This window comes from Pundamilia nyererei, unplaced genomic scaffold, assembly GCF_000239375.1.
Source record: "Pundamilia nyererei isolate P.nyererei 1_Seehausen unplaced genomic scaffold, PunNye1.0 scaffold00015, whole genome shotgun sequence".
Classification (NCBI taxonomy): Eukaryota; Metazoa; Chordata; class Actinopteri; order Cichliformes; family Cichlidae; genus Pundamilia; species Pundamilia nyererei.
In genome coordinates this window covers 5630207-5658033 of record NW_005187416.1, presented here as the reverse complement: position 1 = coordinate 5658033, position 27827 = coordinate 5630207, and the positions used below count along the sequence as shown (strand labels likewise).

The window sequence follows — 27827 nt, the reverse complement described above, 5'->3', positions numbered from 1 at the left end:
CAGACTGAACAACCGGATAGGTTTTTTAATAACATCGTGGATTGTACTTTGGATAAAAGCTGCAAGTTGTATTACTGAAAAGTTTAGTTTAGTACAAGTTATACCTTTGTAATAGTAAAATAAGCATTTTTTTTCTTTAGATGGCATTAATGACAAAACTAATAATGCTTTAAGGAGGAAAAACAGTGTTGTCGTTTCTTTTCTTTTAGAAATCTGCATGTCTTTGTTACAGCAGAGCAGTCAGTAAAGTAAATACTTGACAAACATGAGACTTTGTGTCACTCTTATCACACAGAAAAAAAACCAAGCAAAACAAACTTAAACCAATTTTCCATTTAAGAATGATGTTTGAGATGACTTGATTATGTCTTCTTTATCTTTCTCCACATTTTGTCACAGCATTTACAAAGGTGGATCTGCATATTAAACACGTGAGTCACAAGTTCAGGCTTCAGACTGAGTCACCATGCTTCAAGCAGCTTTTTTCTATGCACAGAAGCTCCGCCCACCTGGCTCTCCAGGGAACCACATTTTCAGAATAAAGTTGGATTGAAAAGTGATAGTGAAAGGAACTAAAACATCTCTCAAGTTGCACTAACAGCCAGTAATTAGATTAATAAGCATTATTTTAAACCGTAAATCATGCAAAGCAACTCTAGTAGAATTCAAGAATAAACCCACTGAGCTGGAAATGAACTGAAAAGGTCCCCTTCAGGTTTGGTGATAAAAATCCATGTAGACATGCATGAATGTATATCTAACAGAAGACATAAAACAGGAAATGCAGTGACTGGTTATAAAACAGTGTTCAAACAGCAAATCCACTCAACTTTAAAGTGAAAACATTTCTGAAGTACATCACAAGGAATAAAACTTCACATTCATTAAAAAGTAAAACTGTGCGTCGGAAGCGAACATTGCTGCACACACACAGCATTTAAAGATCTAGCTAATTCCATTTTATCTTACACAGAGCTTAAAAGTCAAATACTGCATTTACACATTCGGAGACGTGTATTTACGGGATAACCGATTCCTACGCAGCTACTGAAATGGGACTGGAAGTATGAGCTTATAAATGGGATGACGTCCAGACTGCACGGGCAAAATAAAGACGAAGAATTGATTTTAGATCCACTGCTGACTATTACTGCCCATAACTAGAGAATCTGAGGGTAGACAACTGGGAAATTGTTTGAGGGTTTACAGAAGCACGATGGGTTCAGTTCACAAAATCAATTACCCTGTTTTCTGAATTAACGGGACATCTTAAATCACAAAGAGCCTCTATTGATCTAAAAGCCCAATTTCTCAGAAGCAGTGATGTCCCATCTGAGACACAAGTTTGTCAGGCAAATGCACGACATAAACAGTATTTCACGACCATGTTGCAGCAGCCCCTTGTGTTGTTTCTTCAGTAAGACTTTTATGACCACAAACACTTTTTTTTTTTAAAATGCAGTTTCACAGGAGTTTTTAAAATACTCACAGCCATTATATTAAACTGTATTGGGAACACAAATAAGTTGATTTGTTTTTCTTCACCTTCCTGAACACAAAGTTCCAACTGTGTCTTTTTTGTTTTACCCATCCAGTCTCATATCTGTGTACATATAGTTCATATTTTCCACTTTTGCAGAGCAACAAAGTCCGCCATCACTTTGTTCTGAATGTAGAGTTAATTATTTCAGAGGTCACATTTCAAATATGTAAAATTGGTTGAATTTAAAACACTGGGTTGGGTTTAAAACGTCACGGTGCCACGTCTTATAAAGCTGATTCATGCTCCAGACACTAAATATACTTACAAAGTTGTGCTGTTTCAAAAACAATTGACAATTCGATCCTATTAACATGAACTCTTTTTTTGGCGACTTTTTCCACTTTCTTGGACGACCGAGCTGGAAGAACTGCGAGAAACGGATTTGAGACTTTTGAATGTTTCTTCTTCTCCCAAGTTGACAGACATTGAGTTTGTACCGAAAACGTAAACATCTGTAATTCATTATGGTGTTAGCGTGACATTATTTTGGTAGTGCATGGATTTATCATTGAATAATATGCACACAGGTTTTTTATATTGCAGCTGCCAGTAGTAGAACTAGACTAGCTAACGTTGTGCCGACTAATAAATGTACGACTCCTGCTTGTTTTCACTTATTTTAAAGTACAGCAGCCACATTAAGTATCTGTATTAAAGTAATTACAGCACACCTCAAACATGAAGCATTTGAATACGTAGGCTTTCGGCCACAGTTTAGAGAAAGAGAAGAAAAAAGATTAGCTGTTCATGTTTGTTAGCCTGTTAAGCTAACAATGAAAAGCAGCTAACGCCCAGTGTCTGTACATCGTTTTGTTAAAAGTGTTTCCTAGGAAACGACAAACTGTTTAATAAGCAAGGAGTTATTCTCACCTTACGACCTTTGGAGTCTCTAATCTTTGTTCCCCTGATAATGACAAAACCTGCAAGAAGTAAAAATGCTGCATTTTTTACTCTTTTTTTAAAGTCTCGGACTTCCCTTTGAATTTCCACACGACGTCCCACCAGATCTCAGAGAAGCTGCAGTGCAGAAGTCATCCTCTGAAGCAAACTCAACCAATCCCCAAACACCAACCGTTCTGCTCGGCCAACGCCCTGATCTGACTTTACACAAAAACATTTCATAAAACATGAAAACCTGACAAAAATCTGTTTCTACAAACCTGACACCCAACAGCACACATTTTATATACACGCAAACTACATGCTTAAATAAACCTGTAACAGGCCAACATTAAATAAGAGTCTGAGTCAGCAGCAGAAGGTGATCTCTGTAAGATCTGAGTCACTTCAGGGCCACCTTCTGTCTTCATCCTCCTCAGTCTGCACTTCCTCTTCTCCACTGAGCAAGAACAGATGAGTTAGAGGGAAAGTGTAAGATGCTTGAGAAGTTACTGTTTCTAAAGCCAACTAATAAAAAAAGGACCAGAAGAAAAGAAGAAGAGGTGCTGAAAAAAACAGCACTCTGTTTTGGCATCTTTTCACTCTCCCGCCGTCCTCCTCCTCTGCCTCTGAGCTTAAACAAGAAAACCAGAGAGGAGGAGGAGGAGGGTGTCCTCAAGCCACCCCTTTGCTTCCATGCCTACTCTTCTGCTCTGTGGGAAGGATCCGTGATCAGACTAGCTGGAGCAGCAGGTCCTGGACTGCATCCAGGCACTTGCAGGACTTCCTCAGGGCTCCATCAGAGTCCAGCTGGGCGGCCAAGAGAAACAGCTTTCTGTCTTCGGTCACGGAGCCCAGAGACAAGGCTTCGTGGAGCTCCGACACACTCACAGCGTTCGGCTTATCCTGCGAAGAGGAGGGAAAAAGGTTGAGTTTTTATTACAATCTCACTATTGCTTTGTACCTTCTAATTGTGGCAAATAAACCCAGTTTCTCACCTTTAATTAAGAACTGTGTAACATCTAACTGTGTAAGCATCATCTCTGGTATGAAGGACACGTTTGTTAATGGAGCACTCCAGTAAAAAATGGTTAAACTTAAATTATACCCAATTTACCCAAAAGTCTGAGCAGTTACATTAGAAATCCACCCAAGTTTCAATCAAAGTATCTATCAACAAATATACCGTCGAGTTCGCCTCCACAAAAGAAATTGCTGATTTGAATAAAACACCTTCCCATTAACTTCCAGAAATCTTCACAGTGTGTCATTACAAATTACTACATGTCACACTGTTTAAATGCTGGTTGTCTCTGTTGTGATCACAACTCACGTGTGCAGCGAGTGAATTTAAAACCACCTTCCTACACAAACCATTCAACCCCGGCGCGACTCTATAGATGTCCGCCTCGTTTCTTGGCACCACGTCTTTCCCAGCACACGAGTTCTGTGGGAAACGATCTCTGTGCTGTTCAAACTAAGCGAGAGCCGAGGCAGAGAACAGAGGCTTGGTGGGCGAACGCCAGTATCACTGTCAGAAAGAGCTCCTTTATGTAGCCCATGTCACGGTACAGCCAAAGGTTTAGTTAGCAAACACCTCAACAGAAGCATTAAACCACCACAGTTGCCCTAAAATAACGATATTGGTAATTACCAAAATAACTTCTACTGTTTCTGTATGCACAAGCTCTTCAATGAAAATACCTTTAATGCTAAAACTATGCATTTACCAAAAACCTGAAAAAAACTGTAATTTTGTGATTAAGACCATAAATTACATTTATTAATTTATATTCCTGAACACAAAAAGTTCTGATTGAATAATTTTTGACTTCTGAGAAAAGTCTGCATGATAAATAACAATGTCATTTTTAGCTTAAACAACTTTTTGACAGATTTGGTTATTATTTTTAGGACATAAATAAATAAATATGGACACTCCAAGTGTCTGATAAGTAACATAAGATATTACCTTATTTGTGAATATGAAAACTAATGAAGCCATAACATTGAACACGGGTAATCATCCGTGCATAAGTGGTTTAACTCTAAAAACAGGGAATGATTTGAACAGTACAGACTTTTAAATATACTTTGCTATATTCTCACGTGAAACACGCTCCTCCCGAAAATGACACGGTTATATGTCATCCAAACATCTAACGGCCTTTTATCATTCAACTAAACTTTTTAACTGGAGCTTACACAACGTTTGATCTGCAAATCACCCAAACTGCTGGGAATTGTTGAATTTGTTGTACTTGCTGATGTAAAACTTCAAAGCTTTGCAGTTCAACCTGATGAAAAATCTGAATTCCTGTACACGTTCGTATCAACAGGTTAATTAATAGGTCTATTCTCCATTCTGTTTGATGATCCAAATTTTCTTATTAATTTCACAGGTGAAAGCAGTAAAAGTCTGCTCATTTTACACCTGTAGAGCCTCTTGATCTTTTAAACATGACGTGACCTGATGTAACCGGACTGCGGCTGCTCTGCGAGGTTTCAGGTAAGTTTTTCTTCTTAGTACTCAAAAAAACCTGACAGCACTGTGAGGATCGAGCCGCAGTGATCCAACATTAAATGTGACTAATATTCCTTTTTCCCTGCGGTGTCATGCATAATTCCACACACTGTGAAAGGAAATATGAACTGAGGAGGAAATGTATTTCAGGACTCTGATGGATCTTCCTCTTCTGGTTATGAACTTAACTGCATGCAAGTTTCAACCTCTGCATGGCTGCGTTCAGCTAACTGTTATTTTTGAAGGAAAAAAATAATTCACGTTTCATTACGTACACGGGGATTTTTGAGAACTGAGATTTTCTGTTTTTGTTTAAAAAAAAAAAAGAAATCCCATCCACACGTGCAGTGAAAAATATCTCCGTCCACATGTAAATGCAAAAATCAAAGTCAAACGCTGTGCAGAACATGCCACATCCTAACCATGTGGAAATGTTGGCCAATCAGAAATCTAGAAGCCTGGGAGGGAATGCGTAAACAGAGTTTTGTGCCCTCACCAAACCTTAAGTTTTCCTGGAAAGGCATCTAATTTTGTGTTACTTTTCTAATGCCTTCATCATTTCAAATGTTCATAACTAAAGACAGTATTTTGGATTTTGCCTCACTGGCTCTCTTGGCCAAAGTTTATTCGATAAAGAAAGAAACTGAAAATTTTACATTAGTCTGAGTGATTCATAATCACAAGTTGCAGCGCTCTGAAATGTGACTGGTGTAGACTCACAACTTAGGAATGGACAAAATGCACACAGCATACATTAATTACATTTTAAAAAGATTACATTTATTCAAAACCGATGACGACGTTGGCGCCAGGATTTGGTTGTACCTGCGTTTGTAACAGCAACAGTATTTTGTCTCTTTTCGGCATTGTAGAAATTCATCTGACATAAACAATAACGTGGCGCGCAGCGTGACGTCAAAAACGGCGCACACCTTTGACGTTGCATGACTAAGTCTTTTCCTCTTCCACACGTAGACGCAAAAAAAGTTTTCGAAAATCTCCACCCTGGCAGGAGTTTTTAAAAATATCAGTTTTCAGTGACCCAAACCGCCGTTTACATGTGGACGACATGTGTGAAGGCATAGAAAAAGCTGAGCTTTCTAGAATACTCGTGTCTGTGTGCACGTAGCCTTCTGGGGTATTTTTACATTGATCTCTATACATTTTCATATAATCCATAAATGACTTAGAAAACCGAATTACATTTGTCTACATGTGTCTACATATAAAAAAGAAAGGAAATAAAAGACATCATATTCTGTATATAACAAGTTTGTCAAATAACTTGAGCACCATCCTGGTTATAAATGTCTGCTACACAGATTTTTAATTGATTCTTTTTTTGTTCTTCTGGGTTGCTATTGATTTCCATTAATTTCCATATAATCCATAAAAAAATTAGATCATCTCTGTCTCTCTTCCACAGCATCCTGTTTTCCTTCTCTCTCCTCAACCGGCCAGATGGCCCCGCCCCTCCCTGAGCCTGGCTCTGCTGCAGGTTTCTTCCTGTTCAAAGGGAGTTTTTCCTTCCCACTGTCGCCAAAGTGCTGCTCATAGGGGGTCACATGATTGTTGGATTCTTCTCTTTATGCATTACTGTAGGGTCTACCTTACAATAAAGCGCTTTGAGGTGAATGTTGTTGTGATTTGGCGCTGTGTAATTAAAACTGAATTAAATACTGGTCTTTGCTTTAGTTTTTAAGGACATAATATAGTTTGAAACTTGAGGTTTAATGTCTGAAACCATAATTTTCATGTCCCCTAAACCTTTATAAGTTACTATCTTTTATTCAACACAGCATTAATGGAAATCAACGGTTGCTTAAAATGATAAAAACATAAAAAGACGTCTGTTTTATGGTTTACCTGCTTGTTTCCCAGGACGACCACAGGCAGCTGGGGCTCCACCCTCAGGAGGCGGTGCAGTTCAGCTTTAGCCAAAGGGAGGCGGCTTCTGTCAGACGAGTCCACCACGTACACCAGAACGTGAGTCCGTCTCAGGTAATCTGACCAGTAGCGCCGCAGATCCTCACCACCACCAACTGCAGCACAGAAAACACACCGCAGACATTTTTGACTGCGTCGGCGATCTCATTTTCCACCTGAGGTGCGCGAGTCATCTGCCAGACGGTTGGCAGGACTTGGACTTCTCTACGTGATCTTCAAGCTTGGCTAGTCTTTAGACATTACTGGACAACACATAATAAAAACTGGTTGTTGTTGAGCAACACCCGGCCTGCAGGCTTCAGTATCTGTGGAGGATTCAGCTCCTGAAGCGATACACGATTGTCCTCAGCAGGAGTTCTCATAATTAACAAACAAGGACGAGACATTGTTTTACTGTCGCTCCCTAGAGGGGATCTGTTTGCCCAAAATAAAAAGGGTTTATTTTTAAGTGTGTACCAGCACACATAACACTGCGTTCAGAGAAAAGGAGGCTGTTTGTCCATTGATTCATACAAAAAAACCCAAAAAACAACAACAACGACAAAACAATTGTCAGCCAAAGAAACACAGTATCCCCACACACCCCGACTGACCGCCATGCTCAAGGCCATTTCACTGGAGGAAGGCTTTCGGTTAAATAAAAGGACAGATCGATACGCAGAATTAGATGCGCTGTTGGCATCCCCACTTTAAACAAATTGGCCACAGATTAATTTCACATCTGCACCGGACTGAATGCAATCTGATTTTCACCGAGGGATGAAACAGGCTGAGACGGCACTCAGGCATTATTTATATCCACAGTCCGCTCCTGGGCAAATTAGTCTGATTCATTTTTTCCATCTTGTTGCCTCCAGACATGATATGTTAAAGAGGCTCAGAGTAAAATATGACAGTGCAGCAGCGATTTCTCTTCATTTAATGGGTCTGAATTGGGTTTTGTTTCATGGAATTTATTCAGTTTTTCTTGTTTTCCTGCAGCTCAGAGGCTCAGTTTATTCTTAGTTTTGGGGGAAATACATTAGTATTGATGTGGTTTTGGTTTTACTTTATATTTTGTCCCCTTCTTGAAACTTTTTCTTATTTGTTTTCCTTTCCTTGTGTTCTTTTCCAGAGACACTATAAATAATTGAGGACACATCTCATTTATAATGTGTGCAGGCTTCTTGGATTAGTTTGGCTGCATGAAACAGCAGCAGCTCAGTCATCATGATTTAAACATTGAGGAATGTGAGGATTCATTTTGATTAGGCTGTTTAATCCATTCACATTTTTACACAGTAAATAATGGAAGTCAGTGGTTGGTTATAGAGCAACATCAAAGTGTAACATTTTTAATGGCGTGATTTGGAGTTTTGGGCCATTTTAACACTTGTAGTTCAGTTGACCAGATTCAGTTGATGAGTCTATAAACTTTAGCTTCTCCTCACACTTTGATTTCCTTGCACACAGAGTGAACTGCAAGTCAAGCCCAAAGGCTTTCAGCTCTAACTTCTATCTTACAACTGGTAGTTTGGTCGGTTTGAGGTTGGATCACATTCTCTTCATAAACAAACCAGATCGAGTCCTCCAAACTGGGCTGAACCAGAGTTTGACTTGGACGGCCTAAAGGGTGCAGGTGTGAAAATACTCTTACTAGGCCACCACTGACTTCCATTAACTTCTGTACAATCTGGGGGCGATCGTGGCTCAAGAGTTGGCAGTTCGTCTTGTAATCGAAAGGTTGCCGGTTCGAGCCCCGGCTCGTACAGTCTTGGCCGTTGTGTCCTTGGGCGAGACACTTCACCTGCCGCCTACTGGTGATGGCCAGAGGGGCCGACGGTGCGATATGGCAGCCTCGCCTCTGTCAGTCTGCCCCAGGGCAGCTGTGGCTACACCTGTAGCTGCCTCCACCAGTGTGTGAATGAATTGTAAAGCGCTTTGAGGTTCTCGAAAAGCGCTTTACAATGCAATCCATTATTATTATCTAAATCAATAAACGTAAATTGATACTAAACTATAGAAATGAACAAACATCAAACGTTGCCTAGAAATGTAGCTCCAAATGTCCAGTGCTTTGGAAAACATTTAGCTGTGCTCTGAAACGTTTAGACCTCACTGGACTCCATCCATGTGATTTAATCCCACAGCTAATTACCAGTGTTGGTCATTACTAAGTACAGTAACAGTTAATACACCAGTATGTGAAAACTCTCTAATCTGAATATTTTTTATCCTTAAATATAATTATTGAATTTTCAAATTTGCTGTTTTACAAAACAGCAGAAAAAATTAAGGACGTCATTATTTTGTGGTCAAGATGTAAATTACAGTTTTTTACTTTCCTGAACAGAAAACTTTGTTTTAGTGGTTGAATAATTTGCTGGCTCTAACTTGAATATAAAATCCTGAATTCAGTTAGTTTTTTCACTCATAAATAACAATTTAGGGGTTGCTTTTTCTTCTTCTTTACATATTTCTGGGGGGGAGGGAGTGTTTCTTGTTTTTATGACTAGTGATCTAAAAAATCTATTAAGAACTTTAATAGATTTGACATATGAACGCACATTCACATGTATTTCACATGTTCCTATGCTTAAATGCATCCTGTGCACTTTTAGACTTTGGTTGTATTTTTAAACCGTTATAAGCAGCCATTCACTTCCATTAATTTACATATCATCAGTAAATCAATGAGAAAACTTAAGAGTTGTAGATCTGTTTTACATTTGTAAGAAAATGCTGTTTTTCTGCACTCCCCAGGCAGTCACTGATTTCCATTCGTTTCCATAAGATCTAGAAATCAACCAGAATACTCAGCTACGTTGTGTGATCCATCGACCTGAGCATGAAATTTTCCTTTTATTTGGTTTTCCTGCTTTCTGGGATCACAGAGGAAACAACTCAGTATTGATTTGTTTTCATTTCCATTGTTTTGAGTGGAACTGAGTAATAAGAGTATTCGGGGACACATCTCATTTTTAAATCTACTGATGTACAAGATTCTTGTATTTGTTGCAGTGTGATTTAAACCTGGAGCAATGAGACCAATTGTAATATAAAAACCCTTCATAAGGTAAAGTATAAAGTAAGAAGAAAAAAAACAGCCATCTACAGCATTTCAGTACCAACACTGTTTGTACCAAACACAGTCACAGGTCACATTTGCTAGAAAATCAGTTTCCAGCTTCAGTGGTTTGGAAAGTCTGCAGCAGAAGTGACCTCCGGCTGCAGGAACCAGCGGTGCTCGACGGCCAAACGAATCACTGCTCACAGCGGCGAGTAAGACTTTAGGTCCTAAGTGCCTCTGAATCCAAGAGAGTAGCAAGAATTCATTAGTGCTGGACCTAATGGGAAATGTTGCTAGGAAACTGGGGAGTGCTGTACTATAAGCTGATGTGATGTGGCAGCAATAAATACCTGTTTACCCGATGCAGTATGGAGGCCGGACCCGGCGCTCGGCGGCGTGAGCAGCTTGTGTTTTATTGTCACGGCGATCTCAAAGGGATGCTGGTCCTGCTGCTCTGCAGGCCACCTTATTAAACACCCTCCCACGCGTGTGCGCGCAGTCAACACTGAGTCACACGGGTGTGAATGATGTGGGCGTGTGTCTGTACCCACCTAACTGCTTCAGCTGCAGGCCTCTGTGCAGCAGCGCCGACGAGGAATTTACACCTGATTTTACAGCCAGAGTTCGACTGTCACACCCAGATTCGTCGTGTTGATACCTTGTCACATGATATCTCAGTTCAAAACTTGGTGTTTAAGTACAGAACCTTTTAACCTGTTATTCTCCAAAAGGTCTTTAAAGTTTGCCTCTTTAAAGCCTCACAGATGCACGTGGGCATGCTTCATGTCTGCTAACGCAGCCAAAGTTCAACTCAAAACTTTGACTTGAATCCAGATTTTGACCTGTTGTTGCACCGCTGTCTTCACTCTCACGGGCGTGCACCACGTCCACGGGACAGTAAGTAGACTGTGGTAGCGTAAATTTTAAAATAAACACTAATTAGTGGACCTAGGCTTGATTTAAATTAGCAGAGCACCGATTTACTGTCTGAACATGAATACCATCAAACATTCACCTTGACTGTCACTGCGGCTCCTCGTTCATGTCAAAAATCTACATAATGACTCACAGACATTAGAAAAATAGTGAGTTTATTAAATGGATTTCCAAAAACTTTAACTATTATTTAACCTAGTAAATAAATATATATGAAATGAACTGAGCATGCCATGGCTAGTTTGGGAATTCATCTGGCAGCAAAAGTAAAGAACAGGGATGTGTGCAGAGGAAAAATTAGCCATTACAAAAGAGGATTACCCTAATTATCTATTTGTTTTAATTAATAGACGGTAAGGTTGTAATTGCAATTGGAATAAAATTAATAACACAGTCCTAACGGCCACCAGTCATGAACTAATTCAGTTTAGTACTGACAGTGTGGTGACGCTCGTTAAACTCTTTGCACCATTACAAAAACCCATCAATATTTTCATCAAACCATACAGGTGCTGAAAGTCCCCGTCGGTATGACGACTACGTTATGAGCGCTCATAGCAGCGCTTATGACCGAGGGTAACGTAAAGTTCAAGCTTAGGGGCAAGAACGAGGAAATGGTGGATAGTGCAGACAGCACTATAATAATGATAAAACACAAACCCACTGACAACACAACTGTGCAAAGAACCATAAATGATTTTTGGTTATTTTGGTAATTTTTACCATTTTGGGGGTTTTTTCCCCTCAGATGTTGGGATGTCGTGTCAATGACTGATGTCACAGGCAGTGTATCCTAATAGTTTCACATCAGTGTTACTCTGTGATTTTTATCAATACAGTGGAACCCCGGCTTACGAAGACCGAACTTTTAAAACCTGTTTTTATATGAGAATAAGAAAAAATCTTGGATATTTTCTGGTGCCATTAAAGGTCGTGCAGCTTTGTCTCTTTTTTTGACATCAGACTGGTTGAAGGATTTCTGTAGACATGAACCATAAACCAACCATAGTTTCCTTAACTAACTTGTCTCATTCTGCCCCCACTCCTCCCCTCTTGTCCTTGAAGCCTTTTCTTTTTCCCGCCCTCCTTCCTTTGCCTTCAGTTCCATTTCAAAAAAGAGAAAACTTGTTATACGTGTATCACAGACCGCTGTATCTGTATCGCGGTCTCGGGTTTTTGTGATGTTTGTTTTGATTTTATTCTTCTTTCAGTCTCCCCAGAGTTTCCATGCCTTCGGCTTCCTCTGTCTTCTTCTTGCCTTCATCATCCCTGTTTGTTTTGGATAATCTCATTTCCTGTACTTTTACTTCATTTCTTCGTCTGCTCTCTCATATTTTCCGCCTGCCTCGTCTTCTCCGTTTCTTCGTTCCTTTGCTTCTTTGCCTTTGTTACCTCTGTTCGGACACTATTTTTTAAGTGATTAAATTCCAGCACATGGCAACGCAATTTGTTTATCAAAGCTTGTAAAGTGGACATGCCATGCTGAAGGAAAAAGCTGAGGATTTAGGGCCTCACCGCTGACAGTTTCACTTCCCTTTGACACAAAACCAAATCTCATCATCAGCTCAAAGCCTAAAACTACTTCTCCATCTGATCTGGTGTTAGTTCTTTTATTTATAATTCCCCCGAGGACTCCATAAAGAGATCCGTACTGCGTCTCACCTGTCAGAATGCCTCTGAGTCAACGTCACCGACACAAAGACACTTGAGACATTTAATGCACAGACCCGCTGAAGTATTGTGCCTGTGTGGGTGGCGGCGTGAGCTCTTCTTACTTTCGCGGATGAGAAAAAGATTAGTGGCGCCCACCGATAGCAGTGTTCAGATCATTGAGCGTGACACATTCCTCTAAATACATCGGCCAATCACGGCTGACCACGCATGTTGGCTGAATGCAAAGCGAAGTCATTCAGGTTATTATTAGTGCTGTGGAGCACTAATGTGATGGATTTATTGATCCTGCCAGCAAACGTAATGCAATCTCACTTTACCACCATAGTGTGAAATTAAACAGAAATACACTTTCCAGGCTTCTTTGTCACAGTCAACTTTCGTGATACCTTGATACTGAACGTTTCAGTCGCTGAACAAATAACAATATAACAAGAGCCATTGCCAGAGATTGCCTTGTGATTGCCTTTGTGTTGGCAGTGATGGATGATGTGAGCTTTCAGGGAAGAAAAACAACTGAAGTTGTGGATCAAATCTCCCTTTAAGTTCAACTCAAACAAAGCCAATGGAGTTACTTCCCAGCACCTAGAGCAGATCAATTATGGACATTACCAGCTTCACGTTTTCATACTTTCTGGACCAAACAAAACTGTATGAACATATTTTTCTGTTTTAAATTTCTTTTACACTACTTGTTATTTTTTGAGAACATCTTGTTGCAAGCTTGGAAATATTCTAATGTTAACAAGCTAAAAGCCTTTGGTTGTTTGTACTTCATCAAGCCAACTATGAGTAGGGAATCCAACATTACCTAGCATGCTAGCAACCAAAGCAATGACAATGAGGAATTTGGTGCAGCACCCTCTGCATGACCAGTCTCTGGGCCTGTGCTTTATGGGTCGATTTCACACAACTGGACAGTGAATATAATTTCAATCAACTGGTCTCTAGGCCTGTGTGACGGTAATCTAAGATGCTAATCTGTATGTTTAATTAGTGTTAGCATCATCCTGTGCTAACTGACGCTAACAGTGGTAAAGGGTAGTAAAGGGTCTAGCTTAACAAATGTCAACAAGCTAACGAGCTAAACACTTTAAAGTGGCAGAGATGTGCTAACATTAGCACACACTCACTCATCTCCATAACTTGCTAATGTTAAAAAAAAAATCAGCAAATTTCATTCACCAAGTCTGAGCTCTCACAACTTCATGCTAACATTTTATGAACCCGGTTTTCCACAGTGCGTCTCCGGCATGTCTGCAGAGCTGTTTGATTCGAGGCAGTTTTATGAAACAAATGGCCAACTGAACTGAACAGTTGTGCTCTTTCCATTTCTCCATTTCATGCTGTTTGATAAAACATCAATGCTCGCTAGACTCCACACAGAGCAGTGTTTGATTAGGACGGATAAAAGGAGCCTTACTCTCCAGGAAGTCGAGCTGACAGGCGGGGGCGTTGAGACTCATAAAGTTGAAGCCGCGGGTGGGCCGGCACCGGCCTCTCTTAGCCCCTGAATCCCCGGGGGTCAAACCCTGTAGCATGCTGCTCTTCCCGGCCCCGTCCAGACCGAGTACCAGGACCTGGCGCTTCCCACGCTCCTCTTCCTCCTGCAGGCAGACCGCAGAGCTGTTAATGTTTGCAAACGCATGGAAATGTTGAGTTGAGGCAAAGATTAAACACATCACTTATTCAACACAGAGTGAGGGTGAAGCCTTTGGTTTCGAATATTTGTGTTGCACTTTGAGCTTACCAAACCACAAGCAGTTCATCAAAATACAGGAAATATATGCACAGTGATGGGCCAGGTTGGAGGGCTTCGCACATCAAGGAGAACATTACAACAAAATATCACCTCCAGGAGTGAACATCAGTTGTTCTAGTGGAAAATCTCTGCAAAGTCAACCGGTCTCTCCTATAAGCCAGGTCAAGTCTGCTCAGGTCCCAGCAGAGATGGGCATTACTTTTTTCAAGTAACGAGTAAAGTAAGGGATTACTATTGCAAAAACGGTAATTAGATTACCGTTACTTTCCCATAGGAACGCTGTGTTACTGCGTTACTAAAACCGTGATTTTTTTTGCGAGAATGTCTCATGACAGTGACGTAAGCGAGTGTGACGTTCGTGACAACAGCTGTGTGCAGATCAACAGTGGATCACATATCGAGTGCAGAGAGAGTATGAGCGTGCAGCGTTTAAAGCGTGGAAGTACTGACCTTACTTTGAGTTTGATTCCATAAAAAGTGACAAAAACATTAGTGTCCGCTGTGCGTGGGAAGAAAACTTCTTTTTACAGCGAAAAAACCCCTAAACTTCCAACAAGCACCGAGTAGCTACGACGTAATGGGAAACTCACAGAGAAACTCTATTTCTTCAACTGACCGCGGCACACCTGCACCAGGGTAAACCTCCGCCTGCCCCACTCCTGCTTTACAGGTGAAAATAGAGCAACAGGACCGCTGAGTCTTTGACTTTATTTATTTTCTGCTGTGTTTTACTTGCATCTATTTGAAAGACTGAGTGTAAACACAAAAAATATTTTATTTTATGTTCTGGAATCTGCAGAAAATAGGTTTAAATGTTAAACTAATTTCTTCCAGTCAGAGAATGTTGCAGATAATTAAATTTTTAAAGATTAAAACTAATAAAACAAGTTTTAAAAAGAGACTTTTCCATTTGATTACATTTTGTATGATGGATTATGCAGAAAAAGTAGAATTGGGCTGAAAGATCTATCACTTTATCAGCTACTCAGGGTGTAAATCGTGTTTTTAAAAAGTAACTAACTAAGTAACTAATTACTTTTTGGGGGAAGTAATCAGTAATTAGTTACTGATTACTTTTTTCAAGTAACTTGACCAACACTGGGTCCCAGTGACGTTAATTTTGCGGTCATACAGTGAGTGAGTGCTGTGAGGATGTCCATCTGTCCGCCTGTATTTACTACAGGCGATGCATGTGTCCCAGGCAACAGACTTCAATCAGACTTAAAGAAGTTTAACGATAATAAGTATTCCAGCTGTCCGAGCCTACGACAGAGTGTAATCATGTACCGGCCGTTACAAATGCAGATACATACAAACAGCTGAACGGATAAACTGGTCTGGCTCTACCTTCAAACACCGCGACGAGCTGCTTTTCAACAAGGAAGGATGTTTCTGTCGAGCTTTAACTTCTAACATCTGTTTACTGTTTGGGTCAATTGGTTTGCATCTTATTTCACACGCACTAGAATTTAAGTTTAAACTAACAACGCCGGCTTTTTGCCTCCTAGAAACAGGTGGAAATAATTCAGCTCTATTCGCTAAATTGCTGCCAGTTTCAGTACAGCAGAAAAGGCTCTCTGCTCGGAGTGAGTCTTTGAGTTCAGAATTGATTAACAGACACTGAGATACTGAAAGTCAAGAGTCCAAAAATAGCTGGTGAGCATGTTTTTCAGGGCCACCTGTAATATGACACAGCCCAGACACGTGTTCGTCTTATTGTCACATTTTTTAAATTCACCATTCTGGACATTTCAAGAACCTCACCTTGGCTGCAGGGACCTAATAAAGGACAAAGCCAAACTGCAAAAGCAGATTACCTAGTAATGAAAGGATGTTCGCTCTGGTTGGATCAAACCGAATACCCGACTCTTCTGCCTTTCAGCTAGAAGCAGGTATTTTAACTTGATGTTTGTGTTTTTTCACACCGGGTCGCCTCTTCAAATCAAACTGAATGCATTAGACTTTTGGGAATTTGGCACTGAAGACTCCTCATAATGTGCAGGAATATGAATCAGCTTCTGCAAACCTCAAGGGGCACCGCTCGTGATATTATACTTTAATGAAAGAGCAGGCATCCTTTTATTACTTTTATTTCAGGGCAGATTTGTCTCAGCGAGCCTTCTGCGTGTGCAGGAATAAAGAAACGCGAGTCTCAGAGAAGGCTTCAAACGTCGACGCGCTCTGAAAGCGCCCGAGAGGCTCGGGGACGTCACGGCCCCTCTGAGATCCCTCACACGTCAGTCATCTCCTTTTTAAAAGTCACACAAGGTTGGTCTTTATTCATGCCGTGTGCTGATGTGCAGCCGCAGCTCTGTAGAGGTTAATTACCAATTCATATCAGCCCTTTTAGAGTGCAGATGTGTCAGCTTCCTATTAAAAATACCACTTTGCTGATGGATCATCAAGCGCTAAAATTACTCCTTCAGAATCAGTTAATTTGATTCCCTAACAGATGAAACCACCTCATAATTACCCAGCAAGCACTGCAGAAACAGGCCAGATGAAGAGACTGGGATATTTTGATGATGGATTGCGTTTCTTCTGACGTCTTTCTGGCTGTAATCGCCGCCTGGTGCTGCCGGATAAATGCAGCAGCAGATAAACAAGGCCGCTCTGACAGCTCTGAAGCTCGCCTCCGTGTTTTTCTGGCTGAGTCGGCCCACTGGGAGATCAACCTCAAACCCTGACAGCGCAGAAGCCTCACTGTAGCTGCTGAGGCTGCAGAGCCACCGCTGCTCCTAACAGGGCGCGCCGTGCCTGCATCTCCATCGTCTGATTGGCTCCTACCTGGACTGCAGGCGTATTCAAATGATCTAAAATGACTTTAAGTGAAACCAGCAATTCAATCGTCTCCGGTTCCCTCTGTAACTTTCTCTTTAAACTTTTTCTTGTTGCTTCAGACATTTCTCATAAAAACTGGTGATACTGAATCGATTTCTTTTGCTTTGCTGCCCCGCGGGGAGGTTGAAGAGTCCCGGCTCGGCTGCAGATCAGCGCTGCTGGATCTGACAGAGGTTTAACGTCTCTCTCAAGGACACTCCACCCAAGCAGACGCTCAGCAACGCAGCAGCTTCCAGCCGAGGGAGCGGTAAAGCCAGCTCGCCTGCAGCTCTGAATAGCAAGTGTACAGCTGCAGTTTACTCAGAGAGGAGGCAAAAGGAGCTATCATCCTCTAACGATGCCACATGCCGTCGGCCGCTCGTGTTCCACGACTTCTCCTGTGATTACATGTGACTTCCTCTCTCTCTCGCATCTACTTCAGTGATTTCACTGCAGCCAGACTACGAATAACAAGCTTCAACTTGTGGCAAAAAGACACGATCGAGTACCATCAAGCATCGACTGAGGGTTAAAAATGCTTCCTCCTTCCCAGGAAATGGAAGTCAAACTCAAGTCTGAGCTTCGCCTGGAATAGCAGGAAGTGACAGGAAGGCTCTCTGCGGACACTATCTGATCAACAGCAGCTTTATCAACGCCCAGAAGTCGAGAGTCCAAAGATAACCAGAAGTTTTGGTTAGAGAGCCAGCCTGTGATTCGCCGAGTACTTCCTGACTGACGTGTTAATAAAGTCAGTGAGAGCTGCTTTTAGTTTTAACCTCTTTGACCTAAAGAACCTCAGCTCTGAAGCTGGCTGCTTCAGAAAAAGTGAATTAAATAGAACCTGAGCTTTGAGTTTGTGACCATCCAATAAAAACCTGGTAGACTGAGACTCTTCGCCAACATGTTGTCAGCTGGCAGGAGGTAGGCCTGGTGTCATGGAAAGAAATGGACATCATCTCACATGTACTTCCTAAGAAAACTGCAGCTTCATGGTGAAAGCCTGTGACCCGATTCACAGCATCTTCGAGCCAAAAAGCAACAAACTGGGAGAGAGATGATTTCAGCCGAGAAGGAAGGCGGAGCATCTTGCATCGTCACTGAGCTTATATCCATTACCGTGAGAGAATTCCCGTTCTCAAACCACACAGTCTTCACGGTGATGTTTGAAGCTACACAGCAACGACGATGTGGGGTCATCAGCGGTGAACGGAGGTTTCAGAGAGAAGAACGCAGCTACGCCACACCATGTGTAATCAGCCCCGTTTCAGTGATGGAGCTGTAAGGCCGAGCTTTACTTGTATTTATCTTACAGTACAGGCTCACTTCCTGACACGGGCTCTGTGAGACCTGTGGAAGTACGTTCAAGGACAAAAGTCAAGATCGAAAACTTTGCATTTACCTCAGGACATTTCTGGTTTTATTAACGAGCAGAGGCTGTCGGATAAAGGTCTGTGAAACAGACTGCTGGCAGCTGACTGTCTGCAGCCCTCCTCTGGAACTACAGTGAGAATATATTATATTCCTGGACTAAATGTCACACAGGCTAAAATACTCGATGTGGACTCCTCACCAAGCTGTATGAAAACGCCGTTGAGACGTTACATTTGCAGTGAAATCGTGCCTGTAGACCTTTTATCTGGGCCGCGGTGAGGATCTCATTTCCCAGCTTGGCCCTCGCTGAACCTGAATTTGACACCTCTGACTTATGATGCTGCGATATTTTAAGACTAGATGAAACTCCCGTACCACTGCACCCTGACACAGAGCAGAGAGTGAGCACACACGCCTGTCGATGTACGAAATACTAAACCTAACGCATTAACTCACGCTAACATGAATCGCACCACATTGAGATACTTGTGACCGTGTTCCCATAACTGAGTTTTTCCTGGTTTAAGGGGTGATAACGTCCACAATTGGAGGCTGTTGGACCCATTATTCACGTTCAAGGCCAACAAGTATTATTATTTTTACCCTTAATCTCGCATTACACACTAAAATGACATGTTCTTATGAGCTTTACTTTGAGAATAAAACTACTCAGTAAGGTTTGGAAACTACAAATGAAAACTTAGGTTTGGGCAATAAATCGCTGGATAGTTTTAGGTAACTAATTAAAACTACTCGTTTAAGTTTAGACAATTAAAACTACTCTTATGTTACATTAAGGTAAAGAAAATAATTCTGTTAGGTTTAGGTAGTAAAACTAGTTGGTTAGGTTTAGGTAGTGAAACGGGTCAGGTTCAGACAATTAAAACCTGGTTAGGTTTCAGTAACAAAACTAGTTGGTTAGGTTTAGACAATTAAAACAATTCCGTTAGGTTTCGGTAACTAATTAAAGCTACTTATTAAAGTTTAAGCAATTTAAACTACTATTATGTTAAGGTAAAGAAACGTATTCTGTTAGGTTTAGGTAGTAAAATTAGTTGGTTAGGTTTAAATAATGAAACTATTTAATTATGTTTAAGTAGTGAACCTATAATGAAAACTGCTTATGTTACATTTAAGGAAAGAAACTTATTCTGTTAGGCTTGTGTTGTGAAACTACTCTGCTCGGTTTAGTTAAAGTTGTGCTAACTAACAACAAAAGGACAACACGTGTCTTGTACGTGCACAACAGATTCGATTCTTATAAGTTTGTCACATTTTCACTGCTGGACATTTCTGTGGAGTCTGGAGACCATCGCAGTCACGGGTACCTGAACACCTCTCGAATGTGGCAGAACTGCACAAACGATTAATAATGTCAACACAGAGCAAATCTCAGAGGAACAACAGCAACATTTAACAACAACGAAAGTGCCTGTAGAGACGAGGCCGCGGAGTCACAGACGATATGAAAAAGTGGGATTAATATAAAGATAAAGGCCTCGGAAACCATCGTCTACCTAACAAAATAGCGAAAGAAAGAGTAAAACGAAGTGCTCCTGTGGTTGTTTGTCGCTCTGTAAATGAGCGTGTCCTGCCCTCCCACCTGCTTCGACTCCTTGGGGTCAAAAACACGCTGTTAGCCCCCCCCGCTTTCCCGAGACGTGATTGGAACGAATCCCCAGACTGAAACATTTACATCTCCTCTGTGGCGAGCCGTCGGCAGGCGCCGGCACTATCCCCTGAAGACGGGCTGAGCCAGATAAACCAGGCTAAGCCCATTACAGGCTGCTGCTGATTGAATCGAGGAAACAAGATTAGAAACATGCAAATAGATTTTATTAAGAGATTCAGGCTGCAGCTGTGAAGACTCATTCATTAAGACCCTCCGCTCGCTGCCCGCCTCATTTCTGTTTTTCTGTCTCTCTGCAGGAAGCTGAGATAAACAATCATATTCCCACAAGGAAGCTCGCTACTTCAGCATCACCTTGAACACGATTTCCCACTTTTTTCTCTTTTCAGCAGCAGCAATTAAAGCTGAAACAATCTGCAAGTGTTTTAATTATTAAGTCAGTCATTTACCCACGAAAAGCTGTGAGTACTTCAGGGGGCTTTTGTCTTTAAGACACTGGGGTGGCCTTTTTCTCTGATTTGAGTAAAACAGAACTCTGTAAACTGAGAACACAATCAGCAAATGTAATCGCTTAATCTTTGCTTCTTTCTGGAGAAGCCGTCGGTCATGAGGACGTTAAAAAAGCTGATCAGAAAACAAACCTGTCTGAGAAGAAATTAATTCAGCGTGCTTTTCTATTTGACATCTAAAAAAATTAAGCTAGCATGGAAGTTTCCGAACCTGCAGTTCCTCAAATGGCCACTTGAGGTCCCATAGACACCCACTTTAAGACGTAAACACCATCTTTGGATGGTTTGTCTCATTTACTAATACATTAAAACACCACAGATAAAATATCGCTGTAGCTACCGTAACGTTATAATTAATGAGGAGAAGCTCACGAGTGCCCCCTGCTGAAGCTCTGTCATAACTGCAACCGATTTCTGTACAGTGGGATTAACAGGAAGTAGAACAGCTTCCTTCAGTCAAGGGTGGGTGACGCCCATGTCTTAAATATCACTGGTGTCCATGGTTACTAATGTGGAGGGGGCGGGGCTTTTGACCCACAGTTCAACCACCCACCAGGGGGCGATCAATACACCTCTGGAGCTGTCACGTTACATAATGCTGTCCTGTTAATATAAAATAAAGTGCAATACATCAAAGTCTTCAAATCATGCTCACTACATTCTCCCACCTTCATCACCACCACCTTCATCATCATCATCATCATCATTAATTATCAGTAACGGCTTCATTATCAGCACCACCTCCTTCTTTTCTTCTTCTTGTTTTCTCATAATGCCACCGGCACATCTCCAGCAGCTCTAATGACTCTGCAGCGTCTCCTCGCCTCAGTCAGAGGTCCCTGAACGCGCTCCTCACCAAGTTAAACAGTTCAGCTCAATTTAAATTAAATCGATTAAACGTCTAAAATTACCAAACTCTGAGGGTTGAGTGAATAACCTGCCCTCCCACCTCTTTGATGGTGCAGTACTCCGCCTGCGGGGACCATAACCGCCTCTTGTAGAAGTAGTTCAGCGCGATGAAGAGCGCGGAGCCGAGGGCAGCCACGGCGGCGGTCAGGGCGATGGAGATGTGCCGGAGGAGAACCATAGGTGGCGGGTGAGGTGGCGGAGGGAGCCGGGAACGGGAGCCGGACACACCGCTGCTGCTTGTTCCTGGACGCCGACGGCTCGACTGACTTCCTCGTTCCTCGCGGCTCCGCGCTCGTGCTGCGGCTGTGCGCGCTACATGTGACCGAGCCGCTCTGATGTTTTTGTTCCCAGACGCAGAAAAAATGCTGCGTTCAGGCGCTGCTCGGAAATTTCCCTTCTCCTCTGTACAAGCGCGTTTAACTAATACACTGACGGTCAGCGACTGCTTTGATCCCTGATTAAGAACAAAATGTACTTTTTTCTTTTTTAATCTGTCATAATCTAATGATTTATATGACGATTTTATTTGTTCCTGGCCTACTAACGTTGATACATTTATTTATTATTGCGTTATAATGATATAAAATTATTGAATTTTGTGAATATGCATATTTGTACGAGAGCCCGACTGATACCAATACCAAGTCATAGATAACTATTTACACAAATTCTGCTCGGATCAGCTGATTGTTGTGTTTGTAATGTTCCAAGCACCTGTTGCAAACAGAGAAGTTCTAAAGCACCCCCTGGTGTACAAACCAGACTATGCAGCACCAACATTCATAACGGAAATTAAACGTTCTTCTTTAATTCTTCATTACTTTTTCACTTGTCAGCTTTTTTAAATTCCAAGACCAATATAAAGGTAGACAGCTAGAATTTGCTTATATATACTGGAAGTGTACCCCACAGTGATGTGCCCCACAGTGATGTGCCCCACAGTGATGTGCCCCACAGTGATGTGCCCCACAGTGATGTGCCCCACAGTGATGTGCCCCACAGTGATGTGCACTGTGGATTTTACTGTTGCTGTAACCAATTACAATAACATTAAAAAGAAATATATTTCATGCTTCACTTCAATTTAGTGGATATTTTATTCCTGTTATATAAAACAATTATGAAGGGAAGAACATCGTTTGAATATTTCCTCCTGAAAAAGCAGCTCAAATCTAGCAAAGTGCTTCATTAAGAAAGCACCCAAAGCTGGAAACACATCTGTTAGTGAAGGCGTTTCCTTTTTTCCACAGTAACAGAGGCGTCATGGAGGCCTGACCCTGCATCCCGCATCCCACAGCAGGCACAGCTTCATCCACTGCTTCATGAATGCAACAGTGCCAAAATAGTGACACAGCTGCTGGGATAATGATGGAGAAGCAGCGTCGTTTTTCACTTTGTGATTGAGGGGATAAAAAACCCTTCTAGCTCGCGCTCCACTTGTCTGAGTTACACCTGCAGTCCTGTGGAAGATGACATTATCTGCTCAGACGCATAAGTGTTTATAATAATGGAAATGGTCAAAGGCTCTGTTTTGGACCCTTTTGCTGTCACAGCTACTTTAACTCTTCTACAGGTTGTCGGACACATCCCTGTCCCTCACATCAGAAAGGTCAGAGGTCACACATTGTCCTTTTTTGCTCTCCCAGTTCCAGTTTCCCTGATCTGCTTGGCAGTTTGTCCACCTTTGTCAAAATGTTGCTGTGATATTTGACTCTTGCTTTAAGTTTGACAAGCAGATGAACTCGGTGCTTCTTCCATCCATGCTCTGCATTAAAAATGACGCCTTTTCTTTCTGTGACTGATCACAACATTCTCATTCATCCCCTCATTTCCTCATGTTTGGACTACTGCACTTCCCTTTATGCTGGCTGTATCTGATAGGCTGGGTTACAGGCACTTTCAGGCCTGGTGGGTGTGTCCCTGCCAGGTGGCTGGCCACACCTGAGGAAATGATCACACACACCTGCAGCTGAGCTGATCAAGCCTCGTCGGAGGAGCTACTTAGGAGTGTGGTGGAGCTCTCGCTGATGCTGGATCATTATGTGACTACCTGTCAGTGGTTTCAACATATCCATAAGTGTAAGCCTGCCACAGTTATTTCCAACGAGGAGCCTGGAAATGAGGGCGCAGCAAGCACCGGGAGCATGGACACTGGGAGGAAGACATGGCACGGGAGTCTGGGGTCCACAGGGATTTATTGTTGTGTATTATTTACGTCACTGTAAATAAACACACTGCTTGCATTGAAGAGTCCTGCGTTTGGGTCCTCCTGTCCCTCATCTCCATGGGCTGCCGGAGCAGCCGTGGCAATTCTAGTGATTTAAACGACCAGTTTAGTGCAGTGGGAGCTAATGTGGAGTTTTTCCTACAGCGCTTGAAGGCAACAGAATTGTAAAATGTTAGGATGTTTGGGTTTCACTGTCAACCACAGCAGGTATTGATATTACTGTGCAAAGATTGCTGCTACATAAATATTCAAAAAGTTGCATACTGAACTGCAGCTCTGTTTGCAAAAATGAAAACACAAAACAATGATATGCAAAATAATTAATACACGTTTTGATTGGCCATAGACCCCCCCCCCCCCCCCAAAAAAAACCCCAAAACATGTCACATGATGATCATTATGAATTTAATGCCAGCAACTGCTGAGCAATAGAAAACTGTTGTTGAAACAAACAGAGATGAAAATAACTGTTGAGGTGAATTAAAAGCATGATTGGACATGAAGAACAGCTTTTTACAGATACATATAGGGAGGGTTTCAGCTCTCCGTGGAAGACTGTGCATAATTCATTCATAGTACATAAAGTCGTTAAGATTCAGAGAAATCTTCATACACAAGGTCAAAAACCAGGCTGTGAGCCTCAGGCCTTCAGGCAGCGCAGCACCAAAGACAGAAATGTGGTGATTCAGTGGCAGAAATCAATTTCTTAAAAACACGTCAGTGAACGCAGCTCATCACTGCGTCCTTCAGTTTCACTTGAATCCCCGTGAAGGAAAAACAGAAACAAGGCCGCGAGATAAACACTGAGCACACGCTTTGGTGACAGTGGGAAGGAAAACCTCCCTTTTAACAGGAAGAAACCTCCGGCAGAACCAGGCTCAGGGAGGGGCGGGGCCATCTGCTGTGATTGGTTGAGGGGAGCGGAGGGAGACAGGATAAAGAGATGCTTTGGAAGAGAGCCAGAAATTAATTATAACTGATGAATAAATAAGAGGTGTATAAAAACACAGTGAGTGAGGAAGATGCACCCAGTGCATCATGAGAAACCCTCAGTAGCCTAAGCCTAATGCAGCCATGCCCATAACATCTGCACTACGAAGTAGTTTCACTCTTTGTTGTTGATGTTGGACTCTTGTTTGAAGAAACATCTGCACGATGGAAGAACCTGCAGGTGATGATAACCATCATTTCTCCCAACCTGTTCAGCACTGCGGAATATTGTCCTCCAGGGGGCGCTGTGGGCTTGAAAGTTTGGGCAGGTTAGGAGGTTTAACTGCTAACAAATAAGTGAATAACATTTAAACCAGGCTTTATGAATAAAACATTAATGTATGAGCCACAAAACTGAACAAAACTTTAAGTATCACCATAACTCGCAGCCTACAATGAAACTTTCTGTCAATAAAAATAATAAAAGTTGTAAATGTGGAGGTTTATCTGGGTATTTTTGTTATGTTTATCATTATTTTTAATCATGAAAGTTGTTTGTCAGGAGCAAGATTTTGCAAAATCGGAACAGCTGTTTGAATAAAAACACAGCACGTGTGCATTTCTATTTTACTGTAGGTTTTATGGTAAGTTCCAAGTGTTTATTCTTAGTGAATTTTAATCTTGTTTGTTACTAACTTAAGTCACATCTAGTTTTGATTGTTTTAGTTGTAACTTTTTTTAACTAACGTTTAGCTATAGTTCACTGTAACATTCTCTTTTTTAACATAGATTTTTTTAATTTTAGTGATATTTCAATACAATAACCAAAAGTATTTACATTTAATGTTTACCTTCACTATAGGCCTTTTACTATGTTGTGTTATTCATAGACCCCTGTATATTTTATTCTTCTTCCTGCTGCTATAAAACAATATTTTTCTCATGGTATCAGTAAAAGTATTTTTCGGAAATTGTTTTGCCCGGAAGTCTTATTTTGTGTCCTGGAGTTTGTCAACAAATATTTTATTTTGAAACCGGAAGTCGGGTTGAGCGGCGGGCCGTTAGCTTGATCGGTTCGAGCGAAGTCATCGGGACCGAAGAAGACTTTACCGCCACCGCTGCCACTGCTGCAGTCTCCCTCTGCCCAGCTTTCCCCGGAGGATTTTTACGGGATAACAGAGAAGTTCTTCGGCTATTTAGCGGATTTAAACGGCTGTGAATTCTCTCGGTACTTTTCTCCTTTCTCCAAGCGGCGGGCGGACTGTTCGCTGTCCCGCAGGCTGGAGGCTAGCGTCGGTTACTGCGGCTAAACATGGTGGCCTGTCGGCACGGAGAGGAGCCGAGCCCCAGCTCTGCGGGTTTGGGGGTGTTATAAGGGAACGCGAGGACGTTTTTGGCTGCTGCTCCACCCTTTTCTAAGTCTGCGCTTTGTTAATCTGGAGGTTTCTACGGGGCTCCCCGGGTGTTTCCGTTAAACCCGAGCAGCAGTACCACCGGCGTCAGCAGGACCCCGTCCGTGTTCGGCGGAGCGTGGATAATCATCCCGAAAAAGTTCTTCCAGGCCGCCTCAAAGTTTGCCCGCGGACCTGGGAAACTCCAGACCGTCCTGGACACTCCTCCAGCTGCTGTGTTTACGTTACGGATACTTTGAGGCTCTCAAACCGGGATGAATTGTTGCACAAGTGCAGCCTGATGAAACAGTTTGTTTTACCCCCTTCCTCCTCCTCCTCCTGTTCAGGGTCTGATTGTTAATCTGAGGATTATTATGGATTTTTACCATGGCCTAATCCAGCCAGACTCTGAATTTGGGGACTAACTGCAGATGTAGAGTCTGACTGTGATGGTGATGATGATGATGATGGTATCTCTTCGCGATGATTCTGAGTAGAGAGGAGTTCATTACATGGAGACTCGCCTGACATGCCGAGGAAGGAGTTGCCACTACCTGACGGTTGGGAGGAAGCCAGAGACTTTGATGGCAAAGTTTACTACGTTGACCACATTAACCAGTGCACGAGCTGGATCGACCCCAGAGACAGGTAGGACTGCGCGAGGACAGGTGCCGTCGACCTTTGACCTCTGGCAGATAGTCAAAGCACATACATGTAAATACATGATGTGTTAAAGGCTCCATTCATGCAGTAAACGAGGTGTGAGCCTTTTAGCCCAAACATCGTTGTCTGTTCATGAAGTCAACACAGAGTTCCACTCCATGTTTGCACTGAAGTACCTTGATATGGATTTAATGTGCAATATTTAAACCTGCTGAAGAGGCTTTTTTATTTAGGGAGCTGTCGCAGGTAAAAGCCAGTCACACTAATCCCAGTAATGCCTGATTTTAGGGACCTTGTTCCCAGTTTTCTGGCAGGTTTATTTGTTTATTAAGTTATTTGATAAGACATCATAGTAAAATCAGTGGTAGCAGGTGATGGAGGAGAGTTGGTATGAACCTTCCAATAAAAGAGTTGCCCAGTGGCTGGCCAACAGCTAGAGACCTCTGATTGGTTGGAGAGTGGTTGCTGGTTGGTGCCTGGTTTTAAATTGGTTGCAAAGAGGGTGCTGCACCAAAATCCTCCTTGGGATTGCTTTGGTGGCTCACAGGTTGCTTTGATCACCTGTAGTTTGCTTGGAGGATGCTCACTCATTTGGAAACACTCACCAACTAACCACCAAGCAATTGCATACAACCTCCCAAAACTACTCGCCAACTGGTCAGGAATACTTTATTTTTCCCTAGCGACTGCTGGTTACCAGGGAAACACTGACCAGTCAGTTTCACAGCAACCACTCACAGCTGGATGGTGGAATACTTGTTATTCCCTAGCAACGGTGGTTGCCGGGTAGTCTCCAGCTGGTGTGACTGAGGTGTGAATGAAATGGGTAGCTGCTGGAGTCAAGGTGGGTGAAACAGAAGGCGATGGCTACCTGATGAATCAGCCTCACAGGTGTGCACAGTAATCAATTAATTGCAGTGAAAGCCAATCACCTGTATGAATTATCATCTGTAAATTAGAGTGAATGCATTTTATATATATATATATATATATATTAGGGGTGCAACGATATTCGTATCGATATTGAACCGTTCGATACAGTGCTTTCGGTTCGGTACGCATATGT

General features: G+C 42.1%; 2 protein-coding genes across 2 annotated transcripts in view; one reads left to right on the top strand and one right to left on the bottom strand.

Annotated features, from left to right (window-relative positions):
* Positions 1 to 360: 360 nt before the first annotated feature.
* arl10 (ADP-ribosylation factor-like 10) lies at positions 361 to 21971 on the bottom strand. The gene is made up of 4 exons (XM_013908881.1): positions 21591 to 21971; positions 13973 to 14156; positions 6813 to 6988; positions 361 to 3328 (listed from the first exon to the last, which is right to left on the bottom strand). Exons 1-4 carry the CDS (start codon positions 21726 to 21728, stop codon positions 3155 to 3157), a joined length of 672 nt encoding a protein of 223 aa, XP_013764335.1. The 5' UTR covers positions 21729 to 21971; the 3' UTR covers positions 361 to 3154.
* A 3788-nt stretch (positions 21972 to 25759) lies between these two features.
* Positions 25760 to 27827, top strand: part of wwc1 (WW and C2 domain containing 1) — a 37596-nt gene continuing 35528 nt past the window's right edge. The window contains exon 1 of the mRNA XM_005725455.1: positions 25760 to 26746. Within this exon, the coding sequence (XP_005725512.1) occupies positions 26628 to 26746 (119 nt within the window). The 5' untranslated portion in view covers positions 25760 to 26627. The remainder of the gene's footprint in view (positions 26747 to 27827) is intronic.

Coding starts and splice junctions, on each gene's coding strand:
- arl10 (XM_013908881.1), bottom strand. CDS start 21,728: ATGGTTCTCCTCCGGCACATCTCCATCGCCCTGACCGCCGCCGTGGCT. Junction 14,157..21,590: donor AGTACTGCACCATCAAAGAG/GTGGGAGGGCAG, acceptor GTCTGCCTGCAG/GAGGAAGAGGAGCGTGGGAA. Junction 6,989..13,972: donor TCAGCTCGACTTCCTGGAGA/GTAAGGCTCCTT, acceptor TCTGTGCTGCAG/TTGGTGGTGGTGAGGATCTG.